Source organism: Mobula birostris, chromosome 6 (assembly GCF_030028105.1).
Source record: "Mobula birostris isolate sMobBir1 chromosome 6, sMobBir1.hap1, whole genome shotgun sequence".
Lineage (NCBI taxonomy): Eukaryota > Metazoa > Chordata > Chondrichthyes > Myliobatiformes > Myliobatidae > Mobula > Mobula birostris.
The window spans coordinates 155,324,441-155,344,861 of NC_092375.1; the positions used below are offsets into that span (position 1 = coordinate 155,324,441).

The 20,421-nt window shown below is 39.4% G+C and overlaps 1 protein-coding gene across 3 annotated transcripts in view; it reads left to right on the top strand.

The window, feature by feature from the left end:
- Positions 1–20,421, top strand: part of LOC140199487 (signal transducer and activator of transcription 1-alpha/beta-like) — a 54,357-nt gene that overhangs the window by 19,057 nt on the left and 14,879 nt on the right. For all 3 annotated transcript variants that reach the window (XM_072261660.1, XM_072261662.1, XM_072261661.1), the window contains exons 5-22: positions 1,087–1,176; positions 2,247–2,325; positions 2,458–2,549; positions 3,148–3,299; positions 4,199–4,357; positions 4,845–4,937; positions 6,383–6,442; positions 7,680–7,709; positions 7,809–7,902; positions 8,031–8,072; positions 8,326–8,409; positions 10,689–10,787; positions 11,340–11,475; positions 13,919–13,971; positions 14,056–14,150; positions 14,280–14,419; positions 16,696–16,884; positions 18,098–18,173. In XM_072261660.1, coding sequence (XP_072117761.1) covers positions 1,087–1,176; positions 2,247–2,325; positions 2,458–2,549; positions 3,148–3,299; positions 4,199–4,357; positions 4,845–4,937; positions 6,383–6,442; positions 7,680–7,709; positions 7,809–7,902; positions 8,031–8,072; positions 8,326–8,409; positions 10,689–10,787; positions 11,340–11,475; positions 13,919–13,971; positions 14,056–14,150; positions 14,280–14,419; positions 16,696–16,884; positions 18,098–18,173 — 1,763 coding nt within the window. The remainder of the gene's footprint in view (positions 1–1,086; positions 1,177–2,246; positions 2,326–2,457; positions 2,550–3,147; positions 3,300–4,198; positions 4,358–4,844; positions 4,938–6,382; positions 6,443–7,679; positions 7,710–7,808; positions 7,903–8,030; positions 8,073–8,325; positions 8,410–10,688; positions 10,788–11,339; positions 11,476–13,918; positions 13,972–14,055; positions 14,151–14,279; positions 14,420–16,695; positions 16,885–18,097; positions 18,174–20,421) is intronic.

A 20,421-nucleotide genomic window follows, 5' to 3' on the forward strand; every position in this document is an offset into this window, starting at 1 on the left:
CCGTGTTCGATCCAGTGACAGACTGCTCCCGGGCGCACTCTCCATCCGTGCCGGGTTGATGTCGAGCTCGCAACTCGACCGCGTGTAAATAAATAAATAAATAAATACTGCCACCTCCAGTTTAAATTCCCATGCAGATTATTGTGGGGGATCAAATACCCAAACTGCGCTAGAATATTAAGTATTAAAATTGGAGAAAGAGCTACAAGTAGGCAATAAGGAATCAATATTCTGCATACTCCTGAGCTGAAACCACCTCTTGGGCTCCAGATGTAACTCTTGATCTACTGTCTGTAAGATAGGTATGGCTGATGATGTAGTCCATTCAGCTGTGTTCTTTAGGGAGGCACATCTGCTGCTAACTGTGGTTGTGGCTAGTGCCCCTTGTTGTTCTATCTAAAATAATTTTTAAAAAGGTGTACATCTGGGGGCAGAGTGAAGATCTGAATATCTGTATTAATTGAATAAGTTTCCAGAAATCCGGACAGCAAAACGCAAACCCCTTTTGTCTTGTTTCAATACTCTCTCCATTGGCAAACCTAGAATTTGGACTGATCTCCCAATTGCCAGTTCAGTTAGCATAGGTTGCAACCTTCAGGACAACTGATGTCCAAATTGAAAACTTAATGAGAAATCGAAGCAATAGCTTTAGACTAAGTAAAGTTTCTTATTCGTCCTTTCTCAACTGGAATGAACTGTTTTTGTTGGACTTGGTTTTAATTGTAACACTTTTTGTACCACACTTACGTGGAATAAAAGCCTATTTATTTTTGCCTGTTCCCAGTTCAGATTGAGATTGTTTTTGAAATCAATGCAGCAAAAGTGTTGAATTAGTTTTTTTAAAAGCTCTCTGAGATGCTGATTATCAAAGTAGATTTGTTAGGCTGCTCACCTTATTTCGAGCATGCTTTTTTTTTCCAAACTACTTACTGTTAGCTGTAAATTCTGTGGTTCTAAAATTCTGGTAGTAGTTTCTTCGGCAAAATGGTGGCACCCGCTCAGTTTCTCCTAGGATTGTCAAAGGAACAATAAAACTATAACATTCCTTACAGATTTTGGTTCTGCAACTTTGTTTTTAATTTTTAGAATCATATTGGTACTTTCCAAAATGGCGTAATTCTGGACAAGCAGAAGCAGTTAGATCTGAAAGTGAAGGCTGTAAAAAGCAGTGTTCAGGTATGTATGTATCTGCAATGCAACATCATTCCAATTAGCATCCTTTGCGTCTGAGAATTCGGTAGTTGCGCTTCATAACCTAATACTTTAGAGTGGGCTTCTGAATTTGTGCTAAGATATAGTGCTGAAGGATTGGATAAAGGATGAAAACTCCATAAGAAGAATAAAGTTTTCTATTATCATTACTTTCTTACAAGAGGAATTGTAGGAAGGTAACGAGGCCAAAACATGAGAATAGAACTATATTAATGATTCAACTACTTTGAGCCACCTCAGAGTAACAATGGTTTTCTTAAAATGGGTGCATGGAGTTGGATTGCATAATGCATTAATACATTGGCATTAACCTCACCAGGAAAAGTGCATCTATAGAAGAGCAGGAGGGGACTGGTGGGAGTCTTTAAGTGTAAACAAAACTTCGAATCAGTCCTGAGGCTTTGGTGTTGTTTTTATTACTGTATAAATGGATTGAGTGCACTTATGACCTGGCTGGTCTTTGTTGCCTTGTCAGCAATATAAATGACCTAAATGCAATCACTTAACCAAAGTATTTGCTACTCAGAATGAGATGGTGTGTTATCCATTAAGACTTGAATACATTACACCAGAACTCCAATAATGTTGCAGTGTTAAGTTTGCTGAATTTTTTGGATGAGCCAGTTTTCCCTCTTGTGCAATATGGGGCCTTTATGTGGAGCAACACACATCAAAGTTGCTGGTGAACGCAGCAGGCCAGGCAGCATCTCTAGGAAGAGGTACAGTCGGTGTTTTGGGCCGAGACCCTTCGTCAGGAACCTGGGTCCTGACAAAGGGTCTCGGCCTGAAACGTCGACTGTACCTCCTCCTAGAGATGCTGCCTGGCCTGCTGTGTTCACCAGCAACTTTGATGTTTGAATTTCCAGCATCTGCAGAATTCCTTGTGCTTGTGCCTTTATGTGGAGAATGTTCTGCAAATTGCTTGGTCATTTTTCTGCTTGCAGCAGAGACATTTGGCTGTAAAGTGCCCTGAATCATCAAAACCATGTGACAGGTACTATATAAACAAGTTTGTTGTTTTTTTATGATTATAGGAGATTGAACAAGAAATAAAATCTCTTGAGGACCTTCAGGATGAATTTGACTTCCGATCAAAAACTTTGCAGAGTCGAGGTGAGAAATTTGTGGTTAATGTGCTTACCAGATGTTCTTGTAAAAGAATTTATAAAAAATCAGCATGTTTACTTTGTTCAGGGTTATTGCTGACCTCAACCTAATTTGATATTTTTTGTTTTATATTGGTAGAGCATGAAGTGAATGGCTTGGCTCAAAATGAGATTAAACAAGAAAAGCTCCATCTTCATAATATGATGCTGAAGCTGGATATGAAACGAAAGGTTAGCCATGGTTTTGCTAATGTTTTATTTTATATTAATTTTATACTTTTTTTTTAATTACTGCAGGCAGCATGGTGGTGTAGCATTTAGCGCATTGCTTTACACTGCCAGCTCTAAGAATGGTGTTTATTTCCTGCCATCTGTTACGAATTTTCACTTTCTCCCTGTGACAGCATAGGTTTCTGTGGGTTCTCCAATTTCCTCCCAATTTACAAAGGAATACAATTAGATTTCATGCGTTTTGTGCATGCTATTAGGTGTTGGGCACTCATGACAACTCTTGGCAATGCAATGATTTGATTTGACTCAAAAAACGCATTACACTGTATGTTACAATGTACATGTGACAAAGCTGATTTTTTTTTATATATCTTTATTACCTGTTCAGACAACGTCTGTGGAATGAGCTACCACCATTCTACAACTCATTCTGGTTTATCTTAGAAATTTTTTGTTTGTATGGTGATGCACATGATTTTCCAAATCTGTCAATGTTGAACAATGCATTTTTAAAAAAAATAAATATTTCTGATCTCTTGCGCAGATTTATTTTTTTTAAGAAACATTTTACTAACAGATGTGTTAATTATTTTTGTAGGATGTAATCAATGAAACTGCCTGCTTGTTGAATGAAGTGGAACAAATTGAAGGTCTTCTGATCAATGAAGAGTTGGTGGAATGGAAACGGAGACAGCAAATTGCATGCATTGGAGGACCTCCAAATACCTGTCTTGACCAGCTGCAACACTGGTGAGCTTCAAGAAACACCTGTGCAAATTTTGTTAGTGCAAAATTTCACTGCAAACACCCAATCCTTTTAAATTCAACCACATGGCATTCTAGACTTGCCAGCAGAATTTAATTGTGTAACACTGTATGACGTGTTTCTATTTACCTGTATTCAAAGATTACTCCAAACAGAATATTCTGTAGGTACTGGAAATCCAGAAGCAAAAAAAAAATGCTGACTCAGCAGGTCAAGCAGATGTAGATTTCCCACGTCTTGTGGGAAGAGGCTGTGTAACCAGTTGAGTACTTCCAGTATTTTCTACTTGTGTTACTAAAATACAGTAAACACATTCTGAATTCCATGTTGAAGAATGTCCTAGGTGTGTTTTTTTTTAAATATATAATTCACCTTGCAGAAAATACTGGAGTGATTGAAATTGATTGAGATCTCTTCTAACCACCCCAAAACAATGTTAATTTCTCATTTCCCATTAATACTATATGTTAGTTTCAGGTAGTAAAACTTAACCTTGGTTTGCAAATTGTTCTTGTATGCACAATATAAGGGGTGTCATGCTGGATCTATTATGCTCGACTCCATAAGGCAAGTTGCTGGCTGCTTTGAGCTGAGGTTTCTGGCAGTTTGGAGGTGGACTAATGCCCTATGAATCAAGGTTGCCTCCCTTCAAGTGTATCAGTTGCTTGTATTTTAGAACGTTGAGTGAATTGAGTTTGGTCACTGGCACCTCAGCAGCATCTGAGGTACAAAAAGAGTGGATTTGTAAGCTCTGGTTGGTGCTGTCTCTGGTGGTTTGGTCAATGTTCTGACCACGTATCTGATTTCCATGACTTCTGCAAATGGTTTTGAGCAAGAGCCATTAGTAATTGACCATCCTTAATTAGTGATGGTTGTTTTTCAGGTTTACATTGCTGGCTGAAAGCTTGCAGCAAGTTCGGCAGCAATTAAAGAAACTGGAAGAATTGGAGCAGAAATATTCATACGACGATGATCCTATTACTCAAAAAAAGCAATTCTTGGAGGAAAGATACAATACTTTGTTCGTCACTCTTATTAAAAGGTAACAATTCCAGATTCTTGACGTGGACTGGCTCCTTAAATACTTCGATCTTAATTTTCTCAGTATTAAACATGAGCCTTATTTCCTGATGTTGGCTAAACGGAGAAGGGAGATTTTACATGGTGTAGCCAAAGATGAGGCTACTGATTTCCTATTAGCCACTTCACGATTCTGGCGGAGAACAATTTTACTCTTGTTGACTATGGACCTATTCATCACTAGAGCAAGTGTTGGCATTAAATGCGTACCTTAATGGATTTTTATTATCCAGAAATTTGCTTATGGAGCATTGTCCTCTTCAATGCAAGTTCATTGTTACTGGCAATCGCTGTTCCCTTTTTCAGGCCATCCCTTCAATAAGCTGTGTACATATAAACTGCCAATGTGCACTGGCAGCTTGTGTCATTGTCTTTTTTTTTTGCTTTAAAACTGCTGCTCTATTTCTGAAATGGTCATCATTTAAACATTAATTTTCTCTGCATTTTAGCTCTTTTGTAGTGGAGAGACAGCCTTGCATGCCAACCCATCCACAGAGACCCATGGTTTTAAAAACTGGTGTACAATTCACTGTTAAGTTGAGGTGAGTTGTTTTTGTTTATCTATCTTATAATATCTTTATGAAGACATACTTCAGCTTCCCAGAAGGATGGAGGAATTGTTTATTACTAACATTTTTAAAAGTAAGCATTACTTGCTTTAAAACCACAGATGGGCAAGAACATTTCCTTGTTAGTAATTCTATTGAACATTCTTATTACATTCCTAATCTATCCAGTCATGCCTAGAGTTTTGTGTGCATTATTTTGTTTATTGATCGGTGAAAAACATATCTCTGCTCTCTTCGATTTCCCTTCTCCATTTTGCATCTCCGTGACATTACTGAAAATGCTATTTCTGCGTGCTTGCTGTTAGCTCTGCCCCACCATCTTGTGTCAGATTGCTTGTTTCTCGTCCTACATATTAACACCATTGTTTGCTCCCCCCTCCCCCCCCCCCCCACCCGATTCCCTAGCTACTGACTGAATCCCTCCTGGCCACTGCTGGGGGCTAAACCAGACTGAAATCTCTATGCCCACTACCTCTCAGACTTGAATAGTCAAGTGTGGTAGCTGGCCTTCTGCCATCTGTAAGTCTCACTCACTAGACGACCACTTGTCCTAGCTTGGACTAAGTCTGGTTTACCTATGCCCTTCATGCTAGCTGTCCTAGTATGGCTGCAATTAATCAGATGCTGTTTTCTTCTCTCCATGTTTTAAATTCAAAAGTGTTCCAAATTCCAGGCTCAAGTCATTACCTTTAATCTTCTGAGTCCTTAACTTGTTAGCTTGCCTCCACTTCCGGAGTTTTGTGCTTTACAAGCTCCATCTTGATCGCCATGCTTTCAACATGTAAAGGCTGCAGAATTCCCTCCTGTGACTTCTGGTTCAGTATAATGCTTTCCAGTGTTGTATATTAAAATCTACTTCCTTTGACCAAGATCTTTATCAGCTTCACTGGCATTTTGTTTAAGTGACTTGGTGGCTTGTTTGAATCAATTTGGGAAGTGTTCTGTTCAATGTGCTGTATGAATACAAGTTGAGGAAGAGGCTCCAGCATTTATCAATCGCTAAGCAGCATTTGGTAGGTGTTAAGGTGTTGAAAACAATGACCTGATTGAAGTGGAAATGATTGAAAATGATGGGCTTAAAATGAACTTATTTAAATCTACAAGATTTTATGATCACTATTGATACTTTCACTGTATTATTAATGTAGTACAAGATGTTTTTAAAATGACTAAAGTTTGGTGCACAAGAAGCAGTGAGCTGGGAATGTTTTCCTGCACGTTTTTTTAAAAGAAAATTTGGAGCCTTACACTGTTGGGTGTATTATCTAGTGGAGACTAAACAATGTCCTGTAGTCTAAAATGCTGGAGGCAAATAACATGAACAGAACCTGCTGCCAATGAGTAAGATGACAAGTTTATTCACATAGGCTCGGTTTCCTTTTCTAATTCGCTCAAATTATTTTTTTATCTTCTTGTAGGCTGTTGGTAAGACTGCCAGAGTTAAACTATCAGCTGCGTGTAAAGGCATCATTTGACAAGTAAGTAGATGCATATTATTTTAACGAGTTGCATGACTAATATCTTCAGATATGCTTGAATTGTTATGATCCATTACTCTTTTGAGTGGTAAATGTCATGTTTCAGCAAGGTTAATAGAAATGGGTATTGGCTTCAAAATTTGACCAGGTGATGTAATTCATGTATATTCAGCCCATATCAAATCTATTGAGTTAACATTTTACTACTCTATTAAGGAAGTAGCGTGGGTTACTTTGGAAAATAGTAGTAAGATTGGGCAGAACCAACAGGGTTTTCTGAAGTAAAAAAAAAAAAAAAAATTTGGCAAACTTTTTTGAGGTCATTACTAGCAGAATGAGGAAGTAGAAACCACTTGATATCGATTTGGACTTCTGAAATACTTTGATAAGGTTATAGAAAGTAAAGAAAATTAGAGCCTCAGCACTATTTGGGAATTTTGTATGCAGATTCTGAGTAGAAAGAATAAACTGTTTCTTTTTCGGGTTGGGAATGTAGCAAGTATTTTTTTGGGGGGGGGGCTATTAGTAATTTTGAGGAGCTAGATTTTGGATCTTGGGTTGAAGATACAAAACTTAGTGGCTACTTAGTGTATGAAGAGAATAGAAATGGATGAGGGCTTGGCAAATGATTATATTTACAAAATAAGAGGTCATCTTTAGTTGCAGTATTTTAAATGATAAGAGTAAAATATATCGGTGTTCAGAAGGATTTGGCTGCTCTTTAACAATAAAAGATGTTTATAATATGCAGATATGGTGGGCAAGTAGTATCCTTGCCCTTTTTATTACAATAAAGACTACTTCATCCAATTACAAAGACTGTGGTGTGTCTGTAGCCAGAACATCGTGTGCAAGCCAAGTCACCCTGCATGAAGGAGGGGACTTGCAGTTAATTTTGCCATTGTGATTCCTGGTGTGCTGCATTTATTATACAAGAAGAAATTCCTGCAGTCTGCGCTATCAAAGTTTAGAAGAAGCAAGGATGATGGGTGTTTGGAACTAGGGCATATAATTTGATTCCAAAGTAAGGAACTAGCCATTTTGGACTCAGGAATTTTCCTCAACCCCACTGTTAACAAAGGCTGTGGAGGCTCAGTCACTAATCCGATTCAAGACAGATTGATAAACTGGGATATTGGGGAATTTAAAAGGTTATTACAATAATTGAATAGTGAAATGGGCACAAGGGATAAACTCTGCTTTTCCTTCTAATTCTTAAATATCTTTTTTAAAACAGAGATGTCACTGAAAAGATTGCTGTAAAAGGGTAAGTGGTATAATGTTGATTTTGTGATCCCTTTACATTTGTAATTGTACTTTGTAATATAAATGTTACTTTGCTGATTTTACTTTAATTTTTTTTCAGTTTTAGGAAATTCAATATACTAGGAACTAACACGAAAGTGATGAATATGGAAGAGTCGACAAATGGAAGCTTGGCTGCTGAATTCCGGCACTTGGTGAGTAGTCATTTTGTAAAGCTGAGTCATGTACTTAGTCCCATTCGTTTGCAATGATCTCATGGTAGAAAATGCGGAACAATGTATATTTCACTTAAAATGCAATAAGATGCCTTCTTGTATTACAGCAACTGAAGGAACAAAAAAACACAGGCAGCAGAACAACAGAAGTAAGTCCCTATTGTGGTGTGCCTCTCAATATAGCTTTACTTTCAACTTCTTCAAAACGTGTACGCTCCTTGCCTGTTCCAGAATCAATCATGTTGATTTTGTTGCGCTTTTTTTTTAAAAAAAAGAGTTCATTGTATTGAGATCAGAATCCTAATGATGAAATAGTGGAATGGCCTAATTCTGCTCTTATCTCTTGCGGTCTGATATTACTTAGGTAGATACTGACTTAAACCCTTGTGCATGTTCAAACAGGGACCTTTCATTGTAACTGAGGAACTTCACTCAATCAGCTTTGAGACACAGTTCTGTCACCAGAATGTGCCAATTGATCTGGAGGTAAGGAATACAAACACACCTTGTGTGTTCACTTGAGATGGGGTAAGAAGGATGACAAACATGGACTTCCATTATATGATGTGTTGAACTAACTTTCACCTAAGTTCAATAAAGCAGAATTTTGTATGGTATATTGTTTTCCACATTCTTCTAAATCATGCAAGAGCAGGAGTACTAGAGTGTACTGAACAAATTTAAAGTTGTAATTTAAATGCCCAACTAAATTTAATCCCTTGTGGCTACACAATATCCATAATCTGCTATTCTCTACAAATTCGTGTGCCTGCTTAAGACCCTCCAGAACACCCCTATCATATTTGCTTTTGCTACCACTGACAGTGCATTCCAGGCATCCAGCTCTGTACTTGAAGAAATCTTATCCTGCACATCTCTTGTATTGCTGTCATGATTTTGTACACCCTTAAGATCATCTCTTTCCTATGTGCGGGGGGGAGGGGTGGGGGGGGGTGAGGAGGGAAAGTCCCAATCTGCTCACTTCCCCATAACTCAGTTCATTTTGAAGAAAATTTTGCTGCCAACTTTATATTTTAAAAATAAATAAATAAATAAATAAATTAAAGGAATGCAGATGCCAAGGGATATAAGGTTTACATCCACGGAAGTTGTTCCGTTTTTAAAATTTGTAAATTGGAATCCTAGTTGGATTTTGTTTTGTATGTGGAAATTAATTATAAAATGAGTACAGTAAAACTGAATTGGGATGTTTTAGCCATTGTTTTTTAAAAATGGTCTTAAACTTATTTCATTGGAATGGACTTTTGGCTTTCACTGAAACAAAATTCTACTTGAGTTTTGAGCTCTCAACACCGCCTGATGCCAAAGCAACACACTGAATGCTGAGGGATCTTGGCGGGTCAGTCAGCATCTATGGAAATGAATAAACAGTTGACATTTTGGCCTGAGGACTGAGGAGTGGAGTAGAATAAAAAGATGGGGTGGAGGAGAGAGGAAGGATGGGTGAAGCCTGTCGGTCCACTGCCTCTTTTGTCAAAATGAGGCCACCCTCAGTGGAGGACCAACATCTTGTATTCTTCCTGGGTAACCTTCAGTCTGATGGCATGAAGTGATTTTCTTCATTTAAAAATAAATAATTCTCTCTTTCCCCCCCCCCCCCCCCCCCCCATTTCCCACTCTGGCCTCTTACCTCTTCTCATCTGTCTATCGCCTCCCCCTGGGTGTCCTCCTCATTCTTTTTCTCCTTTGATTCACTTCTCTCCTATCAGGTTCCTTCCTTTCCAGTCCTTCATCTTTTCAACCCACCTGGCTCTGGCATCTTCCCCCCTTCCTTCCCTGTACTGCAGAAGGGTCTTGGCCTGAAATGTGGACTGCTGGGTCATTTCCATAGATGCTGCCTGACTTGCTCAGTTCCTCCAGCATTTTGTGTTTGTCTTTCTTCTCCCCCACCCCCAGGATCATGTAGCCCACTTGATTGGCCCCTCATCCACCAGCCTCTGTTCAACCTCTCTGTCACCAATATGCTGTGGTTGCAATTTTGAGATTTTTAAATGTGATTGGGGGCTTGAAATTAAAACATTTGAAAAGAATGCAAGAGTAGAAAAAGGGGATTTGCATCTTTGGAATTAACATATTGATGTAGTTATAAAGAAGGCAAGATGGTGGCTATATTTTGTTAGGAGTTTGAGGTGATTTGGTTTGTCCCTAATAGCCTAATAATTCAAACTTCTACAGGTGTATCATGGAGAGCAGTCTGACAGACTGCATTACTGTCTGGTATGGGGGTGGTGGCTACTGCACAAAGTCGAAAGAAGTTGTGAAATTAGCTGTGTCTTGTGCACTAGCCTCTATAGTATCCAAGACACCTGCAAGGAGTGGGACCTCAGAAAGGTGGTGTCTATAATTAAGGACCCCCATCACCCAGGGAATACCCTCTTGTCATTGTTACTGTCAGGAAGGAGGTATAGAAGCTGAAGGTGCTCACCAAGCAATTTCAGGAACAGCTTCTTGCCCTCTGCCATACAATTTCTAAATGGATATTGAACTCATGAACACCACCTCTTTATGATGTATACTATTTTAATTGATTTATATACATGTATACTTTATTACCGTGTATTGCATTATACTGCAGCTAAGAAGTTAACAAATTTCATGACATGGCAATGATATTAAATCTGATTCTGATTTGATGTATCCTGTATTGATGGTGTATGGCTGTGTTTTTGTTGCAATGTCTCTTCACTTTGAGTGTCATTGGGTGACAATATTTTTGTTTTTCATTGAGTCCTTTTCTATTGCAGACAACATCATTGCCTTTGGTGGTGATATCCAATGTGAGCCAACTCCCCAATGGTTGGGCCTCTATCTTGTGGTATAACATGCTTGTGAGTGAGTCTAAGGTAAGCATCAGTGCAACCAGCTTTAAATTCTGTCTACAAAGTGTCATTTATTTAGGTAGAATTTAACTAATAGATATGCTGCAGCTATCTGTCTTTTGGCAGTATGGACCTTTGTCTGTTAGTAGTGTACAACAAAATGAAACTGCATATTCAAAACCTAATATTAGGTCAATAGTTATGTACATCAACATAATGAGAAAATCTCCATCAATTTGAGTCAGATGGATGTTTTGTTCACTCTTAATGTGAAGTTTAATGGAAATTTAAATCTCCAGAACAGTCTCCAGCCATCTGAAGTATGCTTTTATTTTAATACAAACTATTAAAACAGCTGCCCTTGCCCCTCAGTTGCATCTAATAATCTTCTCCAATTTCTTTACCTAGAAACGAATAGTTTTTTAAAAGACGTTACCTTTTTAAAGTAGTTGAAATAAATATTTGGTTTAATAAATCAATATAAATAATAAACTGGAAAATTGTCACATTTATATAAATTGTCAGGTTTGGTGAATGTTCCATAAACTACCTACTTCAGTTTTGCTTCTTCCTCAGACCCTAGGTTTTTTCTCCAACCCCCCAGCTGCCACGTGGAATCAGCTCTCTGAAGTATTAAGTTGGCAGTTCTCTTCTGTCACTAAAAGGGGGCTTAACGGTGAACAGCTCAACATGCTTGGAGAAAAGTTGCTAGGTAAGATCTTAAGGAATGACAAAAGTGAAAAAGGGATTTGTTTGAGATCAGTAATTCCTACCAGCCTGATTGATGGAAGAATGAAGTTATCTACCATTCCACTGAAATTCCTCAGTCGTAATTGTATCAGTGCCCAAAAACGGCAGGGTGAGCTGCCCCAACAACTATCATCCAGTGGCACATCTACTGAGAAGTGCTTGGAGAGGCTGGTTGTGACTGGAATCAGCTTGTGACTAAGCAAGGTCCTGGACCTAATCTAGTCTGCCTCTCATCACATAGGTCAACAGTGGGTGCAAACTCACTGACCCAACACTCGGCCTTGCATTACCAGGACAGTAGTGATATCTGTGTCAGGCTGCTCTTTATTGACTACAGCTCAGCATTCAACACGATCCTACCCTCAGTTCTAATCAACAAGCTCTAAAACCTGAGCCTCTACCTCCCTCTGCAACTGGATCGTTGACTTTCTCACCAGTCTGCAGATCAGAAATAACATTTCTCTGACAATCAACACTGGCACATCTCAAGAAAGTATGCTAGCCCACTTCTCCACTCTCTACGCACAGGACTGTGACTAGATGCAGCTCAAACTACATCTTTAAATTTGCCGGTGACAACTTGTTGATGAAATTTCGGACAGTGAGGCATCCAGGAATATAGTTGACTGGTGTCTCAGTAATGACCTTGCACTCAATGTCAGTAAGACCAGAGGATTGATTGTGCACTTCAGGAAGGGGAATTTGAGGACCACACAAGTTCTCATTGAGGAATCACCACAGCAGTTGTATTTCATTAGAAGTTTGAATAAAATTGGTATGTCACCAAAGACTCATACATTTCTATTGATGTACCGTGGAGAGCATTCTAACTCAACCAGCTCCATAGGTACTAGCCTGCCCAGCATCCAGGACATTAAGGCCTCAAAGGGAGCATCCATCACTAAGAACCCCCCCATCACTCAGGACATGCCCCCTTATTGCTACCATCAAGGAGGAGGTACAGGAGCCTGAAGGCACACATTGAACGGTTCAGGAACAGCTTCTTCCCCTCTTTTCATTTCTGACAGACAATGAATCCGTGAACACTACCTCAGTTCTAGTTTTTGTTTCCTGTTTTTGCATTACTTGTTTTAATTTGTATATTTGTAGTTTATAGTTTTTTCAGTCATGCATTGTGATGTACTGCTACTATTACATTAAAAAAAAAATTCCTGATGTGTCAATGATACATATCTGATTCAGCTTTTTGATTCTGAATTGCCCTTGGGATGCCACAGTAGCAGATCAGTTCGTGTGACACTATTGTGGCCTGAAGCATTTCGGAGTTCCGTTCCAGTGCCGGTCTGTAAGGAGTCTGTCTTCCCTGTAGAATGTGTGGGGTTGCAAATTGTCCCATGGTTAGGTTGGGATTAATCAGGTTTGAGGGTTTCTGGAGCAATGTAGCTGTAAGGGTCTACTCAGTGCTCTATCACTTCAATAAAATAGAAGTAAGATGGCTCTGATGCTCTGGAGGACATTGAATTGAAAGGATTTACCTTCTGTAAAGATTCCAAATATAGTTGCATTTGTTCTTCCAGGACGATTGAACCACAACATTTGAAGAAAGCAAGACTGTGCAACTCCACTTTGACATTAATTATCATGTGGGCCATAGTTGCATGTCAGTTAGCATGACTTTGTTTCAGTTCACAGCACGAGTTCAATCCCAGTGTCCTTTTGTAATGACTTGTACGTCCTCCCTATAGAATGCAATGAGTTGGTTATCTCCAGGTTCTCTGGTTTCTTCCCATAGTCCAAACTGCTACAGGGTAGCAAGCTGATTGGTCATTATAAATTGTCCTGTGATGATTTTTTTTTAAACTAGGATTGAATCGGGTTGCTGGCAGCGGGGCTCAAGGCTGGAAGGTCCTATTTTGTACTGTATCTCTAAATTTAAAAAAAAATAATCACTACAATTGTTTAGCGTTCATAATTACTGACAAAGGATACTTGTTAGATTTCTTCAATCTTGTATTCAAAGATATTTAAACGTCCAGTTTTCCAATTGAGTTACTAGCAGGTCTTCGTTAAACATCCAATTTTCTAGTTGATACGCACACTTCAATAAGATGTGCTACTAGGTCTTCATTTATAAATACTGAACTAGTATTTGTACTCAGTTATAACTTTGCTTGCATACATCTTTCTATGTGTCATCATGAAAACCTGAGTTTGTATTGATTTAGTCTTGATGATCATGTATTCAATTGGGGGAATTGATATTTATGTTCTTGTCAGTTTACAGTTGTGTATTCCTAAATTTTTAAGTGTTAAGTGGATCTAAAGACATGTTTAATGCATCTTTACAATTTGCAATCTTAATATAGTTTAAAATACAAGAACTATTTTTAAGCATATTCCTCTGAAAGCCTTGGAGTGAAAATTGTTAAAATTGCCTTTCGTAGGTTCAAGTAATTGTTTCATCGAGAATTCAATTCCATGGTCAAGATTCTGCAAGGTAATCAATTAACAAAGTCAGCAACATAATTCTGAATAATTTGCATTTCTTGTGTTTTTAATTGCATTCTGTTTATTGCTTAAGGAGAATATCAATGAAAAGCCTTTCTCATTTTGGCTCTGGATTGAAGGCATTTTGGAGTTGATTAAAAAGCATCTTCTGCCTCTTTGGAATGATGGGTAAGTATGAAAGCCCTAGACATGATGTAAAGTGCAGCAGTAACCAAGTCAGCTAGTAGTTGTTGAATCATATTACCTTTTCGGGAAGCGTTAAGACTGAGAATTAACTGAATTGCATTAAATTTTCAGATGCATCATGGGGTTTGTGAGTAAGGAAACAGAACGGGCTTTGCTAAAGGATATGTCGCCAGGTACATTTTTACTGAGGTTCAGTGAGAGCAGCAGAGAAGGTGCCATCACTTTTACCTGGGTGGAAACGTCACCAAACGGTAAGTGGATAGTACTCATGATTCTAAAATACACAAGATGTTTTAATGAATTAGCCCTGTATGGGTTTGGGCAAAATCTCTTCCTAAACTTCATTCAACGTTGGTTCTAATTATCTTAATGCATGATTCAGAAGGGCTGCAGTGCTAGTATGGACAGTTTTTTAAAAATCGAGAGCCAACAGCATTATTTCTGATTTTTGAATTCAAAAATAAGGGGTTAATGCTTCAGCTTTACAAGGGATTGGTGAGGTCACATCATTGGCCTCTTTATTTAATGGAGTTTCATCAGCCTGATCATCTAGAATAGGAAGATTGTGTTTTGCAGAGAAAGATGGACCATCTAGTTCCAAGAGTAAGGAGACTTTATTTTTAAAAGATTCCTGGGTTTTGATAGGGTAAACATGATGCTTCCTCCTTGGGATAGAATTACGGGGTCACCCTTTATATTTAAAAAAAATTCCCATTTTGGACAGGTGATTTTTAAATTATTGTTATGATTGACATAAGCCTTTGGGACTGTTTTATGATCCTCTTGAAGAGGCTTTTGATATTAAAACAGATAGTAAAATGGGCAGAAAGATTACTGTGATTAGTTAGGAATTCTGGGATTCCAAAAGATTCAGCAGACATTCTCTAATTTTGTAATTCAGTAAATGGGTTGTTAAGTTAAGAATGTAAAAACAAATCTGGTCTCCCCTATCTGCTCTGTTCTACCCTACTGTAAACTACAGAGCTGATCTTTGATTTTCCCCTAGCATCAAATGTCTCAAATGTATACCATGTTTTGGCCTCCATAGCCCAACTCGTGTAGAAAACTCCATGGATTTATTGTCCTGAAGGTGAAGAGATCTGCTGCTCTCTTTTTAAAACCAATTGATTAACAGGAGTGGCAGGGTCGAGATACATCTCTGCCAAAGGAGTTGTGAAGCACTCCTTGCCTCCACTATACTGCGGGTCGCCTTTGGGCAAAATGTAGAACACCCCCACCCTCCCATTAGGGTTGCGTGAAGCCATGGGAGCAGGTGTGGATGATCATCTGAGCAGCGAGTGCGTATCACAAGTTCTGGTTATGTAACCATAGATGCCAGGTGGACTTGTCTGTGAAGAGTATTAATAATAGCTAGGGTCATTTGTTCAGTCAAGGCACTGCCCAGAAAGCAATGGAAAACTACTTGTGTGGAAAATTTGCCAAGAACAATCATGGAAAGACAACAATGGCCCACATCATATGACAGGCACGTGATGATAATTAACTTGATTGTGTAAAATGCTCAATTTTATGTAAGTGCAGTGGATTTCTCTGTAGGAAAAATACATTGATTTTTGGCTGTCTGGAGCATGATGAGTAAATGTTTCTAATCATGTTTTTGTGTTGGAAGATCATGGTGCTGTCCGGAGTTAATGTGGACAGTCTATCCAGCTGATTTCCAGAAAATACATTTTCCGTTGTATAGTGTTTTTTAAAAATTAAATGTGGACAAAGGCTTATGGAGAAATAGTAATAATAATCCTTGAATTAAAATATAAAACCTTGAAAATAATCTTAAAAGATTTAAGCTCCCTCTTTTATTAAACCACTTAAAGTCCATAGGTACCATTGATGGAATTGCTTTCCTTGTAATGCAGAGAAAAGTTGCATACCAAGCTAGGACAGTAATTATAACTCACTGGTTTTGCACAGGGCTTTGTAAAAACTGTGGAAAATGGTGCCTGTGATGCTGCTGCAAGTTGGATTTTCATTGCACCTGTGCTAATGACAATAAACTTTGCTTTCCTTTTGACCTTTTATCCCACAAATGTAGTAGAGGAGGAGCAATGTGGTCAGAATTTTTTTACACCAGCCAGTCCTGGCCTGGTGAAAGTGGGCTTCGTGAGGTGCATATAGATCTCTACTCGGCTGCAGCCTTTACCACAGGCTTGTTAGTGCTGTTACAATTATTTCCCGATTTTATTTGCTTTGTAATTAATTTACTCATGTCCAGATTTACAACAGAATTTTTTAAAACTATAATACTAGATGATTCAATTACTTGCAGTTAGAAAGGAAAAGCTGTAGTTCATGCTGAAATATAATGACTAAATAAGCGAACATTTTGATTCAATACCAATGTATGAATAGAGAATTTTTGCATTTGGAGTATGTTCTAAGTAACTTTTTTTTTGGCACTGAAGTTCTAGTAGCTTGAGAATGGCCCATTTCTTTACTCTTGGATATCTGCTTTTGTGTGCTTACTAACTTTTTGCCATCTGTTTTTCTTCTTAATTTCTTTTCCCAGCTGAGCCTCAGTTTCACTCTGTAGAGCCCTACACCAAGCATCAACTGTCAGCTGTTACCTTCCCCGATATCATTCGCAATTACAAAGTAATGGCAGCTGAGAACATTCCTGAAAACCCATTGAAGTATTTGTATCCTGAGATCCCCAAAGATCAAGCATTTGGAAAGTATTACTCCAGGCCAAAAGATCGTAAGTATAAGGCCAGAACTAAATAGTAAAACATTTATGTGCTGAAAATGTTGATGGGACTTGACAAACATTAACTTGTGTTGAATCCAATATGAAAGTCTCACTGAAAAGTTTAACTATTAACACATTCTTTGACTCAGTTGGCATAGAATTTGATTGCTCCTGGATTGGTGAGGAGAAATTCTGGCTTGTGGCAGTGGAGTGAGGTGGGCCATGGTGGGGAAATATTTTCCAACTTGAATGTTTCTATTCGTACAAAGTAAAAACTCCTGTTCATGACTGAGTATAAGATTTTAGACCCAAAATGTCTGTATGGCACTGTGTTCCTTAGATTTTTCCACTTGTATTTTAAGTTTACTGTACATCTTGGCATTCATTCAGGGAAAGTGTTCTTCTTGTCCCTCCTGCTGAACCGTGCACTGAAGTGGCTCTTACTGTTGTAGAACAATTCTGGTGTACTTTATTCCATGATAATTTTTGGAGAACACATCCCACACACTCCTTGGGCTTAGATAGCCAGATTACTACAAAGCGCTGGTTAAATTTAAGTTTGGTTGCCATTAGTAAGCTAGGCAAGGCTGAGGTGAACTCATGAATTGCAGGAGAATAAAGAAATAATAGAAATGTGCATTGAACAGTTGCACAACTTCATATTGTACTTGGTGAGGATCCATTCGGACCATAATCACTTCTGAACAGCATCGTGGCATTCCCTTTGGGGCTAGAGTACTAGTGAATCGCCAGGAATTTGTTCCCACCTGCACTTCAAGAGTTTTTGTCTGCAGTCTGCTCACTGCACAGTGCATCAACCACCACCGGGACCATCACTGCCACTTGTGCTGCAGCATTTATTGGGTCACTGGGAACTCCAGAACAACACCTGTTATTTGCTGCAATAGACTAAAACCGCAGCCAGACTTCAAGGTTGACTAGGGATGTGTAATTGTGCTATTCTTCAGTTGGCCCACCGGACTGGAGGCAAATCCCGTCAAATGTAGTGGGAGCAAATGTCTCTGGCAGTTCTTAAATAATCTAGCCTAAAAGAGAATACTACAGACTGTTCAAGTATGATTATGCAATAGCACAGTTGGTTATAGATGAATAATCTGTAGTAGAAGCAGAAGGTTGAACTTGTGTACCTTGAGTGCTGTGCAGATTATACTGGGAAATTTTTGTCTCGTTAAACTAAATCCTGGTTTATTCAATTTCTCAGCTTCAGAGCCTATGGATGTGGATGATGCCAAGACAAGTGGTTATATAAAGACTGAACTGATTTCTGTCTCTGAAGTGTAAGTAACACTTTTTGGTGGGCTGCAGTCATCATGAGCTCTCGCTTGTGGGAGAGAATGCGCAAGATTTAAAAAGTTCAAGGCTTTTGGGGACTTGAGGGCTGTTATCAACGATCTATTAGGCACTCAGACCAATGAAGTGAAGTGAGGTGTCTGGAGGTGGCCAGGCTTGGGTGAGAACAGGTGGAGGCTCTGAGTAAGATTCTAATAAATTTATTTATTTTTATCTACAAGTACATAGCTGGTGTGGTGAGAATGGGTCCAGGGTTAGTGGTATGTTCATGTGAGATATGGGAACTCTTGAAGATCTCCAGTTGTCCTGATAACTGCATCTGCATGAAATGCATTAAGCTGCAGATTCTTGGAGATGGTGTAAGGAACTAGAGCTGGATGACCTTTGGCTCTTGTGTGAGAATGAGGTGGTGATGGAACTACAGGGAAGTAGCAACACCCAAGTTGCAAGAGGCGGGTAGCTGAGTGACTGTCGGGGGCGGGGGGGGGGGGCGGAAGAGAGGGAGGGAATAGGCAACCAGTGTAGAATACCCCTGTGGCCATTCCCCTCAATAGTAAGTATACCTCTTGATTACTGTTTTGGGGGTGGGGAGGGGGAGAAGCCACAGCAACCAGGACCTAGCATTGTTTGGCTCTCTTCTTGGAGAAGAGGAGTGCAGTAGTGTTAAGGGATTGCATAGTTAGAGGAGCAGACGGGAGATTCTGTGACCTGGCTGGTATGTTGCCTCCTAGGTGACGGGGTCAGTAATGTCTCTGGGTCTATGGTATTCTAAAGGAGGAGAGTGAACAGCTAGGAATTCATGGTATATATTGGTACCAAAGAATATGTAGGAAAATTTGGGGAGGGGGGGTGAAGAGGAGACCCTGAAGAGAATATAAGAAGTTGAGCAGGAAGCTTAGAGCAGGACTACAAGGATAGTAATCTCTGGAATGTGGTGCCTGTGTGCCACACACCAGTGAGTGGAAATGGGATTATACGGTAGATGACTGTGCGGCAGGGCTGGCGCTCTTCTGGGGAATGCGTGACCTGGACAAAAAGATCGGGGTACCACCTGAATGTGAGTGTGGGTCCCCTCACGTTTGGGTGTTTCCATAAGACAAAGGAGTAGAAGTAGGCCATTCGGCCCATCGAGTCTGCTCTGCCATTTTGTCATGAGCTGATCCATTCTCCCATTTAGTCCCACTCCCCCGCCTTCTCACCGCAACCTTTGATGCCCTGGCTACTCAAATAAGTACTACTGCTACTCCGTTGCAGCTAGGATTGCTAGAGTTGCTGGAGAGGGTTGAAACTAACTTGGCAGGAGAGTGGGAATTGGGAGTGATAGGGTTGTGGATGGGGCAGTTGGTATGCGAGTAGATGCAGTGAGACTGAGGAAGGACTTGCAGATTGTAGGACAAAATTTGCAGTCAGTTGGCTGAGTTGAAGTATAACTTGGGGATTAAATCAAAGGGTGATGAAAGCTGGACTGGAGGTGTTGAATTTCGGAAGTGTGCAGTATACTGAATAAGGTAGATAAGCTTGTAGCGCAGTTAGAGATTGGTAGATAGGATGTGAGCATCACTGAGTAATGGCTGAAAGAAGATCGCAGTTTGGAGCTGAGGCTACCCAGGCAGGTCGGCAGAGGGGTTGGGGTGGTTCTTTTGTGTTTTTTTAAAAAAACATGTGAAATCAAGTCCTTGGAAAAAAGTGATAATAGAAACGGAAGATATAAAATCCTTGAGTAGAATTAAGAAACAAGGGTAAAAAGACCCTGATGGGAGTTGTTTGCAGGCCTCAACAGTAGCCAGGATGTGTGGTACAAATTGCAATGAGAGATAAAAAAGGCATGTCAAATACAAACCAGATTTGCATAAGAGAAATATCTTTTAGGAGGTAGTGGTCATTATGCAGGATTCCCTAAAGGTTAACTTGCAGGTTGAATTGGTGGGAAGGAAGATAAATGCAATATTAGGATTCATTTCAAGAGGAGTAGAATATAAAAGCATGGACGTAATGCTGAGTCTTTATAAGACATTGGTCAGACTACTAATTGTGAGCGGATACCCTCAATTAAGAAAAGATACATTGGCATTGGAGAGGATCCAGAGGTTCCTGAGAATTGGCCAGGTATGAAATGGTTAACATAAACATTTGATGGCTCCAGCCCTGTACTTGCTGGAGTTTAGAAGAATGAAGGTATTATTGATACAATCTATTTGGGCCTTTTGTCATGTAAGCAAGGATGTTTCCTCCAGA